Raw genomic sequence first — 17,954 nt, forward strand, 5'->3', positions numbered from 1 at the left:
CATCTTTTTGTGTTCAATCAGATGGACAGGTTAGAATAGAATAGAATAGACCAAACCAGGTTGGAAGAGACCTTCAAGATCATCGTGTCCAACCTATCACCCAACACCACCTAATCAACTAACCCATGTAACCAAGCACCCTGTCAAGTCTCCTCCTGAACACCTCCAGTGACGGCAACTCCACCACCTCCCTGGGCAGTCCATTCCAATGGGCAATCACTCTCTCTGTGTAAAACTTCCTCCTGACCTCCAGCCTGAACTTCAGAATGCAGATGTTGAAGCAACATCTGTTTTTGTAAAGTCTTGGAGGAGACACATTCACCAACAGAATTTTTGAGGATTAGTTAGATGCATTTTGTTCTCTTGTTTTCTTCATCCATTTTGGAGAAGATTCAAAGCTGCTCAGAAATACCTGTCCCTATCATAACTATTATAACAACTTTGCTGCATACACCTGTAAATTAGTAGGTACTTACTTCTTGGATAAGTGATGTAGAAATCATAAGCAACCACCATGAGAGCTGGTGTGGAATTGAGAAAACAGAAAAATTACTCAGAAGTATGGCAATCTAAAGGTAAAAAACAAGGGTTAGCAAATTCCATGGCTGTCCTGATTTGGTTAAAAGAACCTTTGCATCCCCTTTAGTAAAATTTTGATAGTGTTTTTTATTTTTTTAAAAAGAAGTCTGTTTCTTTGACACAAATGACAATGCCAGAATTGTTTATTTCTTCCTCTTTTATCAATACTCCCTGACCTTTAAGCACATTATTCTATTCCTCAGCTTGGTCTCCTTTTCTCATTTCCTCACTTTCAGCACTAGGAAATACTATCAACAGAGATACTATCAACAGAAATACTATCCCTAAGCACCTGAACAACTGTTTTCTGCCAGATGAAATAGTTGCTACCCTCAGCCATCTTCAGTAGGCCATTTTAACTTTTGTTGGTAATTGCATGTAGTAAAAGAGCAGGTAGGAAGGAGGAGCTGGGAATACTTACCACTGTGCCAAAATCTGGCCCAGGTGGACACAACAACGGTTCTTTTTGTTTTTCTGACTGAACATACAAGGTTTTCAGTCAATCCTGTGGTCTTACATGATCAGCTTCATAATTATTGTGAGAAGCCTTTAAAACAAAATTAGACAGATCCCTTTTCAAGATCTCAAAGGAGAAGTGGTGTTTGAATAGTGAAATTATCTTTGAGACAGATTCTACCTGCAGGCCAAAGCAGCCCATGGACTCTTCAGTTTGCAAGGGTAAGCTTTACTGTAAATGTGTTGTCTATATGGGATTATTAAAGAATAAATGATCATAATGTCTGGGTTTATCTTTTGCTTCTTAAATAGGAAATGGAGAATCTAAAGCGTGTACAAAAGCAGGCCACAACCTGTCAGAATGCAACAGAGGTTCGCTTAAACAGGGCTCTGGAAGAAGTGGAAAGATATAAAGTGGAGCTGAATAAACTGAAGCAAAGTAACAAGGTACAATGACTTAGAAAAAGAAATTCCAGACTATAATTGCTTCGTAATGCTAGAATGAGACAAAAGGGTTGAGCAGCTTTGGAAGCATCATTTCTCTACAAATTGTCCTAACATTAACTTAGAGCACATCACTAAAGGGCTTGATGAGTTATCTTGGACAGTACTACTGCACCCTATGCAGGAGAAAGAAGTGTACAAAGTTATACCATTCTGATTTTACCTGTTTGTGTGAAAATTAGATGGGTTTGGAAAAAGGGAGCAGTACACACACATCCCTAATACATACACTTGTAAACCATGGCTGTTGTCTTTGAGGTTTTAAGTTTTGAGGTGAGAATGCTTCAATCGATCCCTGTTCAAAAATGTTACCTGTTCTTTTGGCATTATATAACAAAATTACAGTTTCATTAGTTAAAGCACTGCTTCCACAAATAATGCATTTTGTCTTCTCTTACCATGGTAGGACATGGCTAACCAAGAACAGAAAATAATTGAAGAATTGAAAACAGAAAACAAGAAACTACAGAAACAAAAAGAAGAGCTAATGGCAGGTTTTAAAAAGCAGCTAAAGTTAATTGATATTTTAAAGAGACAAAAGGTAAGGACCAGAACAGTGTTGCATTTAAAGTAACAGTCTCTTTCAGTTAACAATCTTTAGTCAGGTAAGGCAATCATGGAAACCAGACCCCAAGACTGGGAAGTTTCTTTGCAAGGGAGCAGCAGCCTCACTTTTATTACACAATCACAGATCATTAGGGGTTGGAAGGGACCTCAAAAGATCATCCAGTCCAACACCGCTGCCAGAACAGGATCACCTACAGCAGATCACAAAGGAATGCATCCAGGCTGGTTTGGATATATCCAGAGAGTGCCAGTGTTTTGTCACCCTCACAGTGAAAAAGTTTTTCCTTATGTTCACATGGAACCTTCCATGGTGCAGCTTGTACCCATTGCCCCTTATCCCATCAAAGGGCACGTCTGAGAAGTACCTGTCTCCATCTTCCTGATACTGTGCTTCACGTATTTATAAACATGAATGAGGTCACTTCTCAGTGTCCACCTCTCCAAGCTAAAGAGCCCCAGCTCCCTCAGCCTTTCCTCATAAGGGAGATGTTCCACTCTTAATCATTTTTGTGGCTCTGCACTAGACTCTCTCAAGCAGTTCCCTGTCCTTCTTGAAATGAGGGGCCCAGAACTGGACACAGTATTCCAGATGTGGCCTCACCAGGGCGAAGTAGAGGGGGACTCTGCCCCTCTGTCCAGCCTGTCAAGGTCCCTCTGCAGAGCTCTCCTACCCTCTAACAGATCAATACCTGCCCCCAGCTTGGTGTCATCTGCAAACTTACTGATGATGGACACAATCCCCTTGTCCAGGTCATCGATAAAGATATTGAACAGGATGGGGCCCAGCACTGATCCCTGGGGGACACCACTAGTGACTGGCTGCCAGCTGGATGTGGCAACATTCACCATCACTTCCTAGGGGAGGCTGGTCTTTTGAATTGACCTCATTGCTGCCTTGGAACACAGCCTGTCTTGGTGAAAGATAACTACTGACAAGGTTTAGGACCAACAGTATCTGTTGATTCAGGAACAAATACTGTACAGGTAGTAACAGCACTCCCTTTGGTGCTGTATCAGTAGAATCCTTTTTAGCCTCTGTGACTTTTTTTGTTCTTTTTTCCCCTCCCCCAGCAAATTACTTAGGGCAGCAGTGGCTGTAACTCTGCCCTCCCAGGAGGGAGCCCTTAGGCTTAAGATTTACGTTCTTCCTGGGTTCTCAAAGCCTGTCCTACATCAATATTGTTTCTTTGTATTTATATTCTGAAGTGTTCTGTACTTCACAGAACTACAGAATGTTAGGGGTTGGAAGGGATCTCTAGAGATCATTGAGTCCAACCCTCTGTCCAAAGCAGGATCACCTAGGGAATGTGCAGGAATGCATCCAGGCAGGTTGGGAAAGTCTCCAGAGACTCACATGTACTATATTATGCTCTCATGTGTCAGACACTCTGTAGTGACACCCACGTGGCTGCATGGATACTCTTGCAGCTAGCCTACTTTTGAAAGTTGTTTGAGTTGAAAGTGACGTCCTATCTCCCTCTGTTCCCTTCCCTCAGGGTGTGAAAGGGAAGGTAGGGGCCTTTGTCTTTTCCTTGCTTTAGCAGCTGAAGCTGAAACTGAACAGGGGATAAGTAGTAGAATACTTACTGACAATTGATGCTGAACAATTAGTGATACAGCTTTTGCAGAAAGGTGTGAAATATTTCAGATGAAATATAGCTAAAACCGGATTTAACCCTCAGGTTCTTCTGAGGCTGCGGAAGATGTGTGCAGAGCTATGGGGTTCGCAGTAATCTAGACGGGTTCTTAAAGTCACAGTGTGTGTCACCCATGACTACTTACTCTGCTGGAACTTACATGTTTAATTCTGGAATGGATTTAGTGCACTTCTTTTAGCACTCTCAGACCAAAGCTGTAAAATAGAGCTAAAGCGAGCAATTTGTTGAGCAGAAGCACTGCAGAAGGGTCAGCCTTTGAGATAAGAAAACAGAACATTTTGTTTACCCTTTCAGCACTACAGTCATCTCCAGACATTTTGTAACCACTCTTGGAGCTGTTGAGTCCCTCCCAGAGAAGGAATAGTTTTGTATGGAGTAGCCATTTCATGTAACAAAATGCACATACTTATCCCTAAGAACTGGGAATTGCAGTATAGAAATACACCCTTAAATGTGGAATACTCTCCACCACAGGACAAAGGAGGAGATAACTGCAAGACAAACTAGAACTGCTTGTCTGGTTCTAGTGGAAAAGAGTTTTTCTGGCAGTTAGGCTGCAGAGATCCAAGGATTCATCTAACAGAAATAGTGCCAGTTTAGCCTTTGGCCACCCCTTCTAGCTCTTGGACTTAATTTTAAAAGAATGAACCCCCCCCAGCATTCACTCAGAACACACTTACATGTGGGGTAGCTCATTGTCCTCTGGAACATGAGTTCACCAAAACGAGTGCCAAAGAGCAGTATTTCTGTTTGTGCACTAAAAGTAGAGCTGTCATAGGTTGAGTTGAATCTGCTGCTGATACTCATTGCTATGCTCTTGTCATGCCAGCCTCAAAACAGAAGTGCTGGCTGGAGCAAAGTACCATGGGGCTAGAAGTTCAGATTGTAACATGAGAGGCTTCCTGTTCTGGTTCCCAGTTTTGGGGTGTTAGTTTTTTTCTGCCAGACTAGCTTCTGCATGGTTGGGTGGGGCAAACTGCTTCTGCTGCTGCATTTTGCTGCACTTTTCTCTACATAATCTAAAGTAGTTGTGCATTGCATCATTTAGAATAAAACTCTTCATCCCACCCAAAGGTTTTTTTGTTCCTTTCCCTCCAATCTGTGTGTGTGGGAAAGGGGCTGGTGAGAACATACTGTGTTAACCCAAGACAATAGGCTCAGATAAACTTCACAAAACTTCATTAAATGTATTTTTTTGAAATTACAATTACTGTATCAGGACTGCAGATAGTAGGGGAAGCCAATTACCTTTTCATACAAAACCAGATACTTACTGGTAGTTGTCATTTCAGAGTAGAGTGACTGGAAGTTCCTGAAAGAGAATAGTGCTAACTGCCTTTCATAGCTGCTGGCAGAAGGCACAGGGAAGGGCAGCTGAAGTTCAGGTGTGCTTGGCATACATAACCACCTGGAGAACTTGACGTCTGCTTCACACAAGCCTTTTATTGAAGGAATGAGAAATACCTGATTTGGACTATTTGTATAGTATTTGTGTGGCAAACTCAGATGCATGTAGTAAGTAGAGCCTGCCTGAACTGCTACCACAGGAAGCACAGCAAGGGGGGAACAAAACCAAAACCATCCTCCAAAGGTGTTAAATATCAGTACTAGGATGAGATGCAGCTGGCTGCAAGTAGCTTGCTAGTGTTTCCAGCTGGTCTCTTCAAATCATTCTCTGCTTCCCTTGAGACATAATGTAACAGAAAATCTTAAACAGGATAAAGGGAAGTTAGTCTGAGCTTTACGGAGAGGGAGAATGTTACTCCACCTGTGGTAACTGCGATACACTTTGTTGTTGTTTTGAACTGACACTGTGTCTTTAAATAGAAAACCAACAACTACAGACTCAGTGTAGACATGAATTGTTTCTTTAAAACACAAGCATTTTATTAACATTTTCAGTAGAAACTGTTTAGCTAGGACACTTTTCTTTCCACTTGGAATGATTAGAGCTAGAAATTATACTGGGATGTGGTGATGTGTCTGTGTGGCACAGCTGCAACCTCTGCTGTGACATCAGCTGGAACCCAGGGAGCTTTTTGATCAGTAGTTCTGTGCAAATACCGACCCTTTAGTACTTGTTTTCTCATCAAACATTGATGATCTTGACACTTTCCCATGCAGTTGCATGATTTAAACAGAAAATAGCCTCATTCTAAGTTAAAGAGTTCTAATTGTTCCTTTCAGTGTTCCATATAAAGCAACATACTATGTTCTGTGCAGTGGAAAGAGACATTCAGAGTGCTACCATTTTAAAACTTAAGACAGATGTACAGCTGGTGGAGGGTCGAGAGGGTTTATATGTCCCATTATGGACCACAGATGTCGGGTGTGATTCTTGGCAACACAGTTACCAGGCATTTCTTGTTAAGGTATAGCAGAGTTAGCATTTGGTTTATGCTAATTGTTGAATTCTAATGGTGTCATTATTGCTAAAATCTTCATTTAATATTAAGTAACATACTAAAAGCACTAGCATGATGATCTTAAAGATGTATTTGAATCATAATAGCTTAAAAGTTAAGCTGTATATTGATCAGCTTGAAAGTATTACTGGTTGTCTTATAGGTGTTCTCTAGTGGTCACCAGAGCTGCTGGATTTTCTGTCATTGCCTCACTAAAAATTGAGATCTTATAAAAGCAACATAAAGAGTTAAGAAAAGTTATTGGTCCTGTTTTACTAGAGCTGAAGTTGCAATGTTCAGCACAAAACTTACCATATTATCACTACACTGCAGATTTTTTGCAGAAAACTATGAATAACAGCTCTAGTTTAAACAGGTGAACATCCATCAATACCACAGTACAAGAACCAGAGCACAGTAGATGTGACACTGCCCCACTGAAGCAGAATTCTGTATAGCCATTCACACTACTTTACCTTTGGCTCCTAATGTATTTTTCTTTTTTGTTGTTTTTTTTTTTCCTTTGTTTTAAAGATGCATATTGAAGCTGCTAAGATGCTGTCTTTTACTGAAGAGGAATTCATGACAGCTCTTGAGTGGGGAAATCACTGCTAAAAAACCCCACTTCTGCTTGAAATGCAAGTCAGATGGTACATTAGTTTGGCATTGCATATGAGCGCCTTGTTAACAGTTAATAGCTGTATATCCCAGTGAACTGATTTTCTTGATTTTGCTTATGTTCAAATTGTTTCACTTTTCTAAGCCTGATGGTTAGTGTTGTATTATCACATGAAATAAAAATTCCTGTTGGAAGTTTCAGGCTAAACTGTCCCTTCCTCAATGAGTGGAGAAGTACAGACCGTGCAGGGAACATTCCAACAGGTGAACACTGCAATCAGTTTCCTCTGTTTTAGCATTTAAAACAGCACCTTATCTAAGGTAATATTCAGTCCCAAGTAGTCAGGGTTTAGTCTCAGAAAATACCTTGTTGCAACAGAAATAAATAAACCAGTGATCCAGTTGAGAAGAAAATGTCATGTCCTTTCTTAAAACACGTGGTTGGAAAATTGGCCTTGTCTGTTCCCTGTAACAGATCTCCCCTGAAAATTTGGCTGGCGTGTAATTTAAGCTCCACCAGCTCTTGTACAGAAATTATTTTAACTTCTTGTAGCTTAGACCCTGCCTTAGACCCTGGTGGCAAAAACAGATGAGACTTGCCCCTTGCTATCCAGACAGACGCTGTAGCTGATGCATTTGTGTTACGTAAAATTGGTAACAATAATATTGAATCTTTCCCTGGCCATCAGCTGCTGCTTTGAGATAGTCAGAAGTGATGGCTCCATACCCACAAGTGCACTACAAGCATTGTATGCTTAAAAGATTTCATGATGTCATCATTAAAAATCAAGAACTGGATAAAGGTTTTGAGTGTGGGTGAGCTGAGCATATCATGTGTACATTAAAGAACAGGAGCAACAAAAGCCTGTGCTGCTTGCATGAACCTGTCACAGCTATTTGCATGGATTCCTTCCCTCAAAGTAACTGAATAAGAACAGAGTACATTAATAGGAAATTTCTGCACTGAAAGGTACCAAAGGTGTTTCTGACCTCAAAATGGAAAAGTGTCTCTGCTTAGATCCTACCAGCAAAGCAGCAAGGACTAACAGTGAAGCAAGTAACTCAGACTTACCTCTCTCAGACGTAATAAGCTACATTTAGATTAGTATTTTTATAGGGCAATGCCAGCACAGAGTGAATTCAAAAAAGCTGACAGTTCATACTGAAATGTGAATTTATGCTAAGTTAGGTTTCTGCTGGGTTGCTGGTGAAAACATTTTTAATGTTGCTACATCACTAACTGAGAATAATTAAGAAGTTCCTAACGGTTTATTAATGACAGATGCAAGCACAACATACACTTGAATAACTGCTCATTTGTTTAGAGCTCCAGTCTTAAAATGGAGACTTCATGATAATAAAAAGTTCTCACTGTTAACAGCAAATGGCAATTTTCCTTAGGCATCCGATGGTGACATCTAGTGGCAGACCAGGAGATGAGGGAAATTTCAGTGCTCTCCTGAAAAGGCGTTACCTCCTCTCTTCTGGTAAGCCACTCTAAATTCCTCTCCAAGCATGTTTATATCATCTTCGCCTTTGAGTATTCCCTGCAGTAAGGGACAAAAAACACAGATCAGAAGGCAAAACAGAGTAGGGAGATTATAGTGGATCTCTGCAAGCAAATGCAGTAACTGGTATCCGTGGTACAGTCCTGAAAACAGTCACAAAAGTTCAACAGATGAATTTCAGCTGCTCACCTATAACAGCCTCTTTTATTCTTCATACAAATGACGACGAGAACCCCATAAAGATTCCGCCATGAGCACAATACACATAAGAAAATGTTTATCTGCCTTCTCTTTCCAACAGTAGTGGCAGACAGCACAGCACAGGTGCAGCTTTAGTAAACAATTTCACTGAAAAGAGGCACTGCCTCCCACCGTGGTGGGAGTCTGTCTTCACCCCTACCTGCATTGAAATTAGCCCATAGAAAAAAGATATTTTGGAAATCAACTGATACTGAAAACCTCAGAATATATTTTTGGGGAAGGGAAGCAGGGGAACACAGAAATCTGAATTTCTAATGAATTCTAACTTGATTTTAGGACTAAAAGTGAAGAACATAACCTTCCAGCATTGGAAACAAAGAATTTCAAATAGCATTTCTATTGGAGACTTCAGAATTCGGTAGCACCATTCTGAGTGAATAAAAATTGCACTTCACTATATTTACAACATTTTGCAGTTTCTAAAGAGCTGGATAATTCCCTCCCTCCTCTAACTGCACTTTTACATCCCTAAAGCAGCCCTCTGTTCATTTGTGTACCATCAGGTGATCTTTCTGATGATGATACACAATACAAAATCAATTGTAGTTGATTCCTGGTACAATAACTGCTTCCATCTTTTCAACTTTTCAAAAGACAAGGATGAACAGTGAGTGAGCTTTGAAATGCTGCAAGCACTGCAGTTTATTGCACTGCAACAGAGATAAGCCTTGTTACCATGGTAACAGAAGACTTAAGAGACAGCCAACACTGTAAGAAGTAGCTCCCAAAATCCCAGCTGAGAAATCTGGTAGCAACATGGACTCCTTTCCAGCTGGAAAAGCCCTGCTTTAGAAGGGGGTGAACACAGCACTGAGGAAGCTTTGTGGTGAGTTCTGTACAAGGTGTCAGTACTGAGGTGGGGCCCAAAGCCCCCATACAGAAAGAATATTTTTTGTAAATTTGCTTCCCAGCACAAGAAAGCTGACACTAGAAGGTCATCCACTGACTCCAAAACCTTACAGCTCTGCAACTTCGAACTATCCAAACGAAAACTGATGGACAGAATAAACATCTAAAGCATTTTAAATACAATTCACTTACTTGAGGAAGATAACCCAGTAACTTAGATGCATGCTCTTTCAGGAGTTTCTGTCTCTCTTCTTCAACAATTGCACGCATCTCCTCCTCTCTTCTTTCCTCTAACTGCCTTTCTTCAAGTTCACGTTCCTACAATGAGCAAGCAGTTCCTGTAACAGTCCTGTTTCAGCTCTGTGAACATTTGTTGCCACCAATACCACACTATAAAGAGATATTTTTTTTTTTAGCAGAGTAGATTTTGAGCTTCCACTTACTCCTAATCACATAATTGAGTTAGAAAAGGATGAAAGAATGCATATAAAAACCCACAAAGCAGCATTTAAATAATGCATGCTTGTTAACTAGCAAGTTTCAGACAAAAGAGAATGGCAAGATATGAGGCTAGCCAGGCTATGGAAGTGTTCAGTATCCTAACAGAAGCCCTTCTAAAAGGTATTTAAGGGGTTCTGGTATTAGGTATTAAGTTCTGCTTCCTTCTTTGTTCTCAGACGAGTCTGTTCCTGCCCTACTATTCTAATCCAGGAAAAGAAGAAATGGGTGCACATTCTTGTGCTGCTGACTAGGAACTGCACTTCACATTACACCTGTGGTTTATACCCTAAACAGATCTGAAAACTGCAGCACAGGATTCCATGACTTGTTTTCAGTTTATGGCTTCTCATACTGATAATTCAAGAGACTTAAACTACAATCAAGGCTGGAACTTCCCTAGCTCACATCATTACCAGCACTGCAGATCAGGGGTGCTGAACTGGACAACAGTGTCATCCCATGGCTCCTGAAGAGATCTTTACAAAGCATGTCAGGGATACGGGGGTGTAGGGATGTTGCTGACTAAACTCTTGAGCTACAAAATGTCAGCTCCAAAAAGATTTCCCTTGTCAGCAACCCAAGGCCTGCTTCTCCCCTGCACATCTCAGCAGTTCCCCTGTCACCTTTTCCTAGTAACAGTAGTCTTCTCACTTAAAATAGCAGAGATATTCTCATATTGAAACACTTCAGCACAAAGTGAAGGTGTATGTGAAAGCTCTTACTTTCTCTGCTATCAACTGCTTGTGACGCTCTTCAATAAGTTTTTCCACAGCTCTTCCGTGTTCAAGCTGTTTCATTCTTCGTTTCTGAGCATTCATCTGTTCAATGCGATCATCCTCTGTGAGCTTGGCCAACATCTGTCGCCTGAAGGCTTCTTCCTCTTCCTGCACAGCTTGTTGCATTACCCTCTTTAGAGCAAATTGTTCTTCATATATTTGCCTTAAGTCTAGGCGTTGCCTTATTCTCTTCTCAATTTCTGCCTATAAAGGAAATGTAATAAAATGCTTTGGAAAATTTTGATCACCATAAGCCAGTCTCCTCAGTTTGTATCTTGGAATAAATTTCCTGAGGCAGTTACCTTCTAGCATAAACAACTAGAGCAAACACTCCAGACCTGATGGCACGCTCCGCTATTAACCGGCGTTTGGCAAACATCTCAAGATCTTCAAAATGAAATTTTAAATAAAAATATTTCCTTTTCTCCAGCATGAAAAGATGCCATAAATCAGTCCTCCTCAACAACTCTCTAAAAGCAAGTGTTAAGTATTTCAGCCTGTGTTCCGTTTCCTTTATCACTCTAAGACAATGTGGGCAGGTCCGTAGGAAAAACTGAGTGGACATGGGAAAAGCAAGCAGTTAGTTAACCTACTTAGCTGACACCTGAACTCGAAAGTTACTGGCCTACTCCTTCAGGAGACAAAGAGGTGTATACAAGGGATCACAAAGGTATTCAAATCATTCACCACTTCTCCTGGTTGAAATTAAAACAAATACATTAGGGACAGCAACAGAAACTCAAAGGACAGAATTTTCTCTTCAAGAACTAAGTTAACACACAAACTGCTCATCTACTGAAAACATTTAGGAAATGGTGTTGGAAATAGGCACTTTGTGCCAGAACAGAATTGAAAACAAATGCATTTAACACATCTAAAACCATGTCAGAATTAAGCTCTTCACTTTGAGACAGCTTACAGACCAACACTGGCTCAAGGAGTCCCTCAAAAAAACTTCTCCATGTCACAACACCACAGAATTAGCAAACCCAGTGTCAAAAAACCCAAAATCCCAGCAGGGAGCAGTTTATAAATAACCCTGCCAGCACTGCTAGGGGAAAGGTGGTGGATATGGGAGTTACACAGCCACCAAACAGCATCCTCAGCTGAGGAAGGAATTGCCTGTGGGATATAGTCTCACTGAATATTCTACAGCATCACAGCTCCAATGACACTATCTGAAGACTGAAGGAGCACTATCAGAAAGACATGAGAAGGGAAGAGACAGAGGACTATGCTGCCTCCTGCACTTACTTTATTTTCTAGATCAGTCATTCAAAATGGTGCCATTTTTTCCTTGAAATTTTCCTGTCTGGCCTGTTTAAATTAGATTAGTCTAGACATAACTACAAGTGCTCCATAAATTATGTGCTTTCCTGTTTATACACCACTAGTTTTACTTTTGAAAAGTTTCATCCAGACTAGCTCTGCTAACCTGAACGTTCCACAGGGATTATGGCAAAGCTGCAATGCTCCACCTCCATTTTCCCTAAACAGTTTATGTACAGGGACATATGACGTGGAAAAACCTACTATCTGACAAGTACCAAAATATCCGTGTGTGTCTGCAGGAGAGGTCCAGCAAAAGACAACTATTTCTCCTGCCCTCCAGTACAGACACAGGTACTACTTCATCTGCCTGCCAGCACTTACCATCTCCTTTTTCCTTTCTGTCTCTGCTTGCTCTTCCAGATACAGCTCTTGGCGGATTTGTTCCAGTTCTTCACGCTTCTGTTGTTCTCTTTCCAGACTCTGGGCAATCTATTACAATAAATATTGCTCAACAAAAGATAAGGATGTACAATAATTTTTTTTCTATAATTTCATGTTTGGATACCATGCTTTGAAGTCTCTGTTTTTTCTCCTCAGTGTCTCGCACTTTAGCCTTCCAATCTTCTTCTCTTTGTCGCTGAAGGTTGGCAAACTCCATAATTTTCCTGTTTTCTTCCTCCATCTCTTCCTGTTTCCTTCTCCTCCAGACAGCTTGATCTTTTTTAAATTCTTCAATATATGTTTGAATTGCTCTCATTTTCTCTAACTTCAGTTGTTTTTCCCTGTAAAAGATGGGAAAAGATGCTTAACTAGTTATTTAACATATTGCAGAGTAATGTAAGAGACCATGTGTTCAGCACTAACAAGATATCCCAGATTTAAATGACTCTCCTTACTCATTCATCTCAAAATTAGATATCTAAATTGAAAATCCTTATTAACCAGGTACTCCAAAAAGGGAATCTCATGTCTAACTTCTTTATTCAGAGGAGACTGTACATGTAGGTACTCACTACTACTGCATTTTATACACCATCAAAATGGAAAGGAGAAGGAAGCTTAACAGCCTAAGGGCACCAGAATCTCCTAAACTATTTCTGTATACTCAACTCTGTCCCCACCTCTACCACCCTGCCCTCAGAAACCTCCTTTCTGATCCCTAAGACAGGTATACAACACATCTCATGAAGAGGCAGAGACATGAGGTGAGGCAGAACTCTGTGACATGCAGGAATTTCCAGCATGATGGGCACTCCACATTTGGGGAACAAGGACATGCATCTGACTGGAGTGACAAAAACATTCTGATCTTTAAACATCAAAATCCAGACAAGTTAGTCTCCTCTTAGTGCTACGTGCAACCAAGAGGAATTAAAACGGGCCTTTGAGTCTATGAACTAAACATAGACAAATTAACTTTTGACACAGAACTGTATGTTTGGTTTAAGTTAATAAAGAATAAAAGCTCATAATAACTAACATTTGGTCTTCCTCGTAGATCTTTTGTACAATTTCATCAATCACAAGTTTCTCTTTCAGAAATTCTTCGTACGCATCCTGTTTCTTCCTCTCCTGCTCCTGAAGCTGTTTCTCCAGTTCTTGGTGATACATTGTTTTCTCCTCGTTTCGCCTCTGTTCTGCAGAACTTTGTTCTTTTATTATTCGTTCATCCTCTTCCTTCATCTTCTGGGCTATTTCACTCTCTTGTTTCTGTAAGGGAGAAAAAAAAACCAACACAAAGCTTCATTTGTATTCCTACTAATACAACTTGTAATGAAAAACCACACAGGATAGAAAGGAATTATACTGCAACACAAAACCCAGAATGTTTTCCACCTCAGTCTATAAGTGCAGTGCCTTAGCATGCTAACAGCTGAATTCAGCAAGTGGAACGTTCATCAAGGGAACCTTCAATATCTAAACAACTCAGAGAACTACCAATACTTGAAGGAGAATACATACTGAATGCAGACAAAATAGAGCATTTAGCATGAGAGAAGCCAGCTCTCATCAGCATGATGACTGGAGTGTGGTTTAACTATGTGGAATATCTTCAACAAATTCTTGGTCTTTACAGCAGTTTGCATGAAATGAATTTTGTATAAAATAGTCACATCACCAAAGTCATCTGCCTAGGCAAAAATCATAGGATGTCAGGGGTGGGAAAGGGACCATTGAAGATCATCAAGTCCAACTTCCCTGCCAGAGCAGGACCATAGAATCTAGCACAGGTCCCACAGGAACACATCCAGATGGGTCTTGAAAGTCTCCAAAGAATGAGACTCCACAACCTCCCTGGGCAGCCTGTTGCAGTGCTTTGTGACCCACACTGTGAAGAAGTTCCTCCTCACATTGAGATGGAACCTCCTGTGCTGTAGTTTATATCCATTGCTGCTTGTTGTATCACAGGGTGCAATGGAGACGAGCCTGTCCCCTCCTCTTGACACCCAGCCCTCAGATATTTCTAAACATTTATTAAATTCCCTCTCACTCTTCTCTTCTCCAGACTAGAAAGCCCTAGGGCTCTCAGTCTTTCCTCACAGGGCACATATTCCAGTCCCTTAATCATCCTGGTAGCTTTCTGTTGGACTCTCTCCAGTAGTTCTTTGTCCCTCTTGAACTGGGGAGCCCAAAACTGGATGCAACATTCCAGCTTGTAATTCCTTCTGAAGATACTGTTACAAAGCTTCTATGTAAGTAACAACATTTTCAGCAATTGGCTTTTGAGGTAAGGATTCACCACAAGAAGCATGCACTGTTCAAAGTGCATCACAGTTTTAACCTGGATAAATATCATGAACCCAGTAAAATAGAAACTATACCCATTCATACAGCTTACTCCACTACTACTTAGATTACAGTGGCAAAGTAAAGCTTTTTCTTCTAACTGGTTACTGCTGGCCACTTAAACACTGAATGCCTAAAGCTAACAATATTTTGGATAAAAAGATCACCTTCACAGGAGGCATTTTCAGCACAACCCATACAAAGAGTTCCAGCAGTCAGGTGCTGGGATACACTGAGAAGCCCATTACCATTCTCTCACTCCGCATAGCTTCTTTTTCAGCAATCTGTGCAGCTCGCTCTTTATTCAGATAAGCAGCTTTCAGCATTTTTTCTAACTCTCGAAGTTCAGGACTGGGAGGAAAAAAAGAAATAAAATATGTATCCTACTACAAAGAAGTAAAAATTTCCACCACTATTGAAACACAATGAGAAAAAAAACAATTATCAGGGAAACTAACAATTTTTGATGAAAAATATTGCTCTGGTATAGGAGCATAGGGAAAACAAAACCCTGAATCTGTTTTAAAGTAAGAGTTATCTCTGGTTGTACATACACTACCAGTAGTTCTGCATACTGTACAGCTAACTGTATGAATGCATACATATATGAACACATGCTTACAGGTATTTATCAGCACACATCTAGTGCATAATCAAAATAAAAATTCTGTGAAGACTTTTTTTTCATATTGATGAAATTTCCTTAAAATTAACTATTTTCGTACCTTGATGTTCAAATACATTTTCCTTCTAGGTCAGATACATTTCCACTTCTGCTACAGCTTTCACACACTGTCTTTGTCTTTACTTAACTGACATGACCTCAGGCTGTCACACCTCCTGTCCCCTCCTGTCTTGCTATCACCTCCAACACTCTCTCCTAGCCCCTGGACCAACTCTCCTGATTACACAGCCTTCTCTTAAGCACTCCTTAAAATCTACTTTCTCCTATGTTTTTTTCCAGATATGATTGTCTCTGCTGCCCATATTAAAAAAACGAAAGTCCATTCTAAAGAAATAAATTGTACAACTGATTTTAACGTAGTAAAACTTCCTCTCTGTTCCTTGAAAACATCTCAGGCTTCGGGCTCACTCCAGTCCAAAATGTGCTCATGTGTTCCATCCAAAATGTGACAACACTTTTATAAACAACCTTTGCAGAGTTAGGATTGATTTACAGTAACGCTAAAAAGAATGGTGAAGTTTCGAAACATTACCTGTTCTGTCTTACTTGTTGCCTCATCTTCTCATCTTTAAGCTTTTCGTGGTTCAGCCTCGCCAACTCGTCCGCCAGCCTCTTCCCTTGCTCCAGTTCCAACTCTCTTCGTTTTCTGTTTTTTTCTGCCTAATCAGAACCAACAATTTCCATATCAAGTATCCTCCGCACACCTGCACACACATTCACCAGCGAGCAGTTCCAAGACTGTTCGGTTCATGACTAACTTTCCGGGGGGGATGCTAACGAAAGGTGACGCGGGGTACAGGCTCACACATACACGCTGAAACCCTCGGGGCCCGCTCTCGTCGCTCTTACCCGTAGCAGAGCCTCCTCCAGCCGCCGTTCGTGCTCCAGCGTGGCCCGCAGCCTGACAGCCCGCCTGCGACCGCTGCGATCTTCCGCTTCCATACCCGAGTCCCGTTGCACAGACGCCCGTGGGCCACAAGAGAGCGGCGGGCCCCGGCCTTCCTACAGCGGCCGCGCAGTGTTGTCATGGCAACGAGCGGAGCCGCAGCGGAGGGGAGACATGCCCTCACTTCCGGGAGGAGGGGGGACACCGCGCTGATTGGCCGAGGGCGACCCGACCCCGACACGTGACTCGAGCCTCTCGCTGCCGTCGCCGAGCAACCGGGACCGTGGGGGTAGCGGCTTCTGGCGGCCCGGCCCTGTGCCTTGGCCTCTCCCGGCAACGGCTAGCGTTGCCCGAAAGGCAGCAGGCGAGGCGAGAACGCGGAGAACGCCAGAGGTCGCTGGGCCGCGGAGAAGTGGAATTTCGTTTTCCGCAGTTCACAGCCCCGAAGCGCCGTTCCCTGCGCGGCCGCTTCTGTGGGTTGATAGCCGACGGCCTCAGGAAGGAGCGAACAGGGCCGGTGCGGGGCAGAAACCCACGTACAGCAGCGCGCCCTGCTGGGGGCCACGCTGGGGCTCAAGCCTTCTCACACCGGAGCAGGCGCAGTGCTGACAAAGTTTTTTTCCGGTCTCCTTGGGGCTCCAGTATAAATGAGCAGCAGGTGCTACGCATTTTTACACACAGAGCCACATTACAGGAGTGCGTAAGCAGAATTCTAGAAAAGAGAACAGCCCGCGGACGGGGGACCCTAGTGGCAAGACAAGTAGCGGCGGAGTTGGACTCGATCTTCAGAGGTCACTTCCAGCCACTAACATCCTGTGCTGAGTATGTGGCGCACACATTCACTCTCCCTTGCGCTGGAGAACCAGGAATCAGTAAAAGCTAAGCACATCGTTACACAAACAGCTTTAAATAAATGCCCCCAAAGTAGTGAGAAACATTTCTTCGCTCCTCACTTCGCTTCACCTGAGTCACCTATAACCACAACACCTAGGTGGCAGCATTTAATTAAGAATTTCCTTCATAACTAATACGATGGATCTCAAATAAGAATTTAGAAGAGAGTCATAGGAGAGAAATCAACAGCCAGAACATAAACCATCAACATCACCAAAATACGTAATTAAACATGATTTCCACAAGATTGCTCAGCATATAGTATGCCTCATTTAAATCTCATAGGTAAAATCCAGCCCTTAATTTTTCCAGAGACAGACCTTACACAGTTCACAACCAATCAATCCAGAGGTTCTCTGGACTAGCTTTACGGGGGGGGGGGGGGGGGGGGGGGGGGGGGAGTGAACTATAGGAGACCACATTTTTAACTGAAATGACAGAAGCAGAGAGATGAGACAAAGAGATCAAATTTTCCCTGCTTCTTTTGAAGTGGTATTACCACTATAGTGCTCTTCACAAAACCATTCCATTTCTTCAGCAGTAGGCAAGGAAGAGAAGGAGAAAACTTTTAGCTACATTGGCACAGCACTGTCAGTGCTCAAGGTTTGGAGGTGGTGGCAGGGATAAAGGTGCAAAGGATACTCTCGCTGTTCCTTCTTCTCAGTAAACAGCTATATGCCTCACTAAAAATAAATGTAATATTTTCCTTACCAAACAAAATAAATTCAGGCTCCCTCACCTCACACCT

At 41.9% G+C, this 17,954-nt stretch overlaps 2 protein-coding genes across 7 annotated transcripts in view; one reads left to right on the forward strand and one right to left on the reverse strand.

Annotated features, from left to right (window-relative positions):
* The window catches only part of TEX9 (testis expressed 9), a 25,388-nt gene extending 14,640 nt beyond the window's left edge, over positions 1 to 10,748 (forward strand). For 5 of the 6 annotated variants that reach the window (XM_068143896.1, XM_068143892.1, XM_068143893.1 and 2 more), the window contains 3 exons: positions 1,348 to 1,482; positions 1,946 to 2,080; positions 6,704 to 7,982. In XM_068143896.1, coding sequence (XP_067999997.1) covers positions 1,348 to 1,482; positions 1,946 to 2,080; positions 6,704 to 6,784 — 351 coding nt within the window. In that variant the 3' untranslated portion in view covers positions 6,785 to 7,982. Of the gene's footprint in view, positions 1 to 1,347; positions 1,483 to 1,945; positions 2,081 to 6,703; positions 7,983 to 8,188; positions 8,275 to 10,082 lie in introns of those variants that run through there. The other variant, XR_010987988.1, reaches the window with a different exon arrangement.
* Positions 8,038 to 16,480, reverse strand: MNS1 (meiosis specific nuclear structural 1). Its single transcript, XM_068143891.1, has 9 exons — positions 16,276 to 16,480; positions 15,959 to 16,086; positions 14,990 to 15,092; positions 13,435 to 13,664; positions 12,520 to 12,736; positions 12,336 to 12,443; positions 10,629 to 10,886; positions 9,598 to 9,723; positions 8,038 to 8,334 (listed from the first exon to the last, which is right to left on the reverse strand). The coding sequence occupies exons 1-9, from the start codon at positions 16,366 to 16,368 to the stop codon at positions 8,236 to 8,238; spliced, it is 1,362 nt and encodes a 453-aa protein (XP_067999992.1). The 5' UTR covers positions 16,369 to 16,480; the 3' UTR covers positions 8,038 to 8,235.
* Positions 16,481 to 17,954: the final 1,474 nt, after the last annotated feature.

The sequence above is a fragment of the Melanerpes formicivorus genome, unplaced genomic scaffold (genome assembly GCF_026170545.1).
Source record: "Melanerpes formicivorus ecotype bairdi unplaced genomic scaffold, bMelFor1.0.p_v2 SCAF_10, whole genome shotgun sequence".
In the NCBI taxonomy this organism is placed as follows: Eukaryota; Metazoa; Chordata; class Aves; order Piciformes; family Picidae; genus Melanerpes; species Melanerpes formicivorus.

Excerpts from the sequence above, each read along its gene's own strand:
- MNS1 (XM_068143891.1), bottom strand. The coding sequence starts at position 16,368 with ATGGAAGCGGAAGATCGCAGCGGTCGCAGGCGGGCTGTCAGGCTGCGG. Across the intron at positions 13,665-14,989 it reads CTATGCGGAGTGAGAGAATG|AAACAAGAGAGTGAAATAGC; the intron begins GTAATGGGCTTC and ends TCTCCCTTACAG. Across the intron at positions 9,724-10,628 it reads AGCAGTTGATAGCAGAGAAA|GAACGTGAACTTGAAGAAAG; the intron begins GTAAGAGCTTTC and ends TGCTCATTGTAG.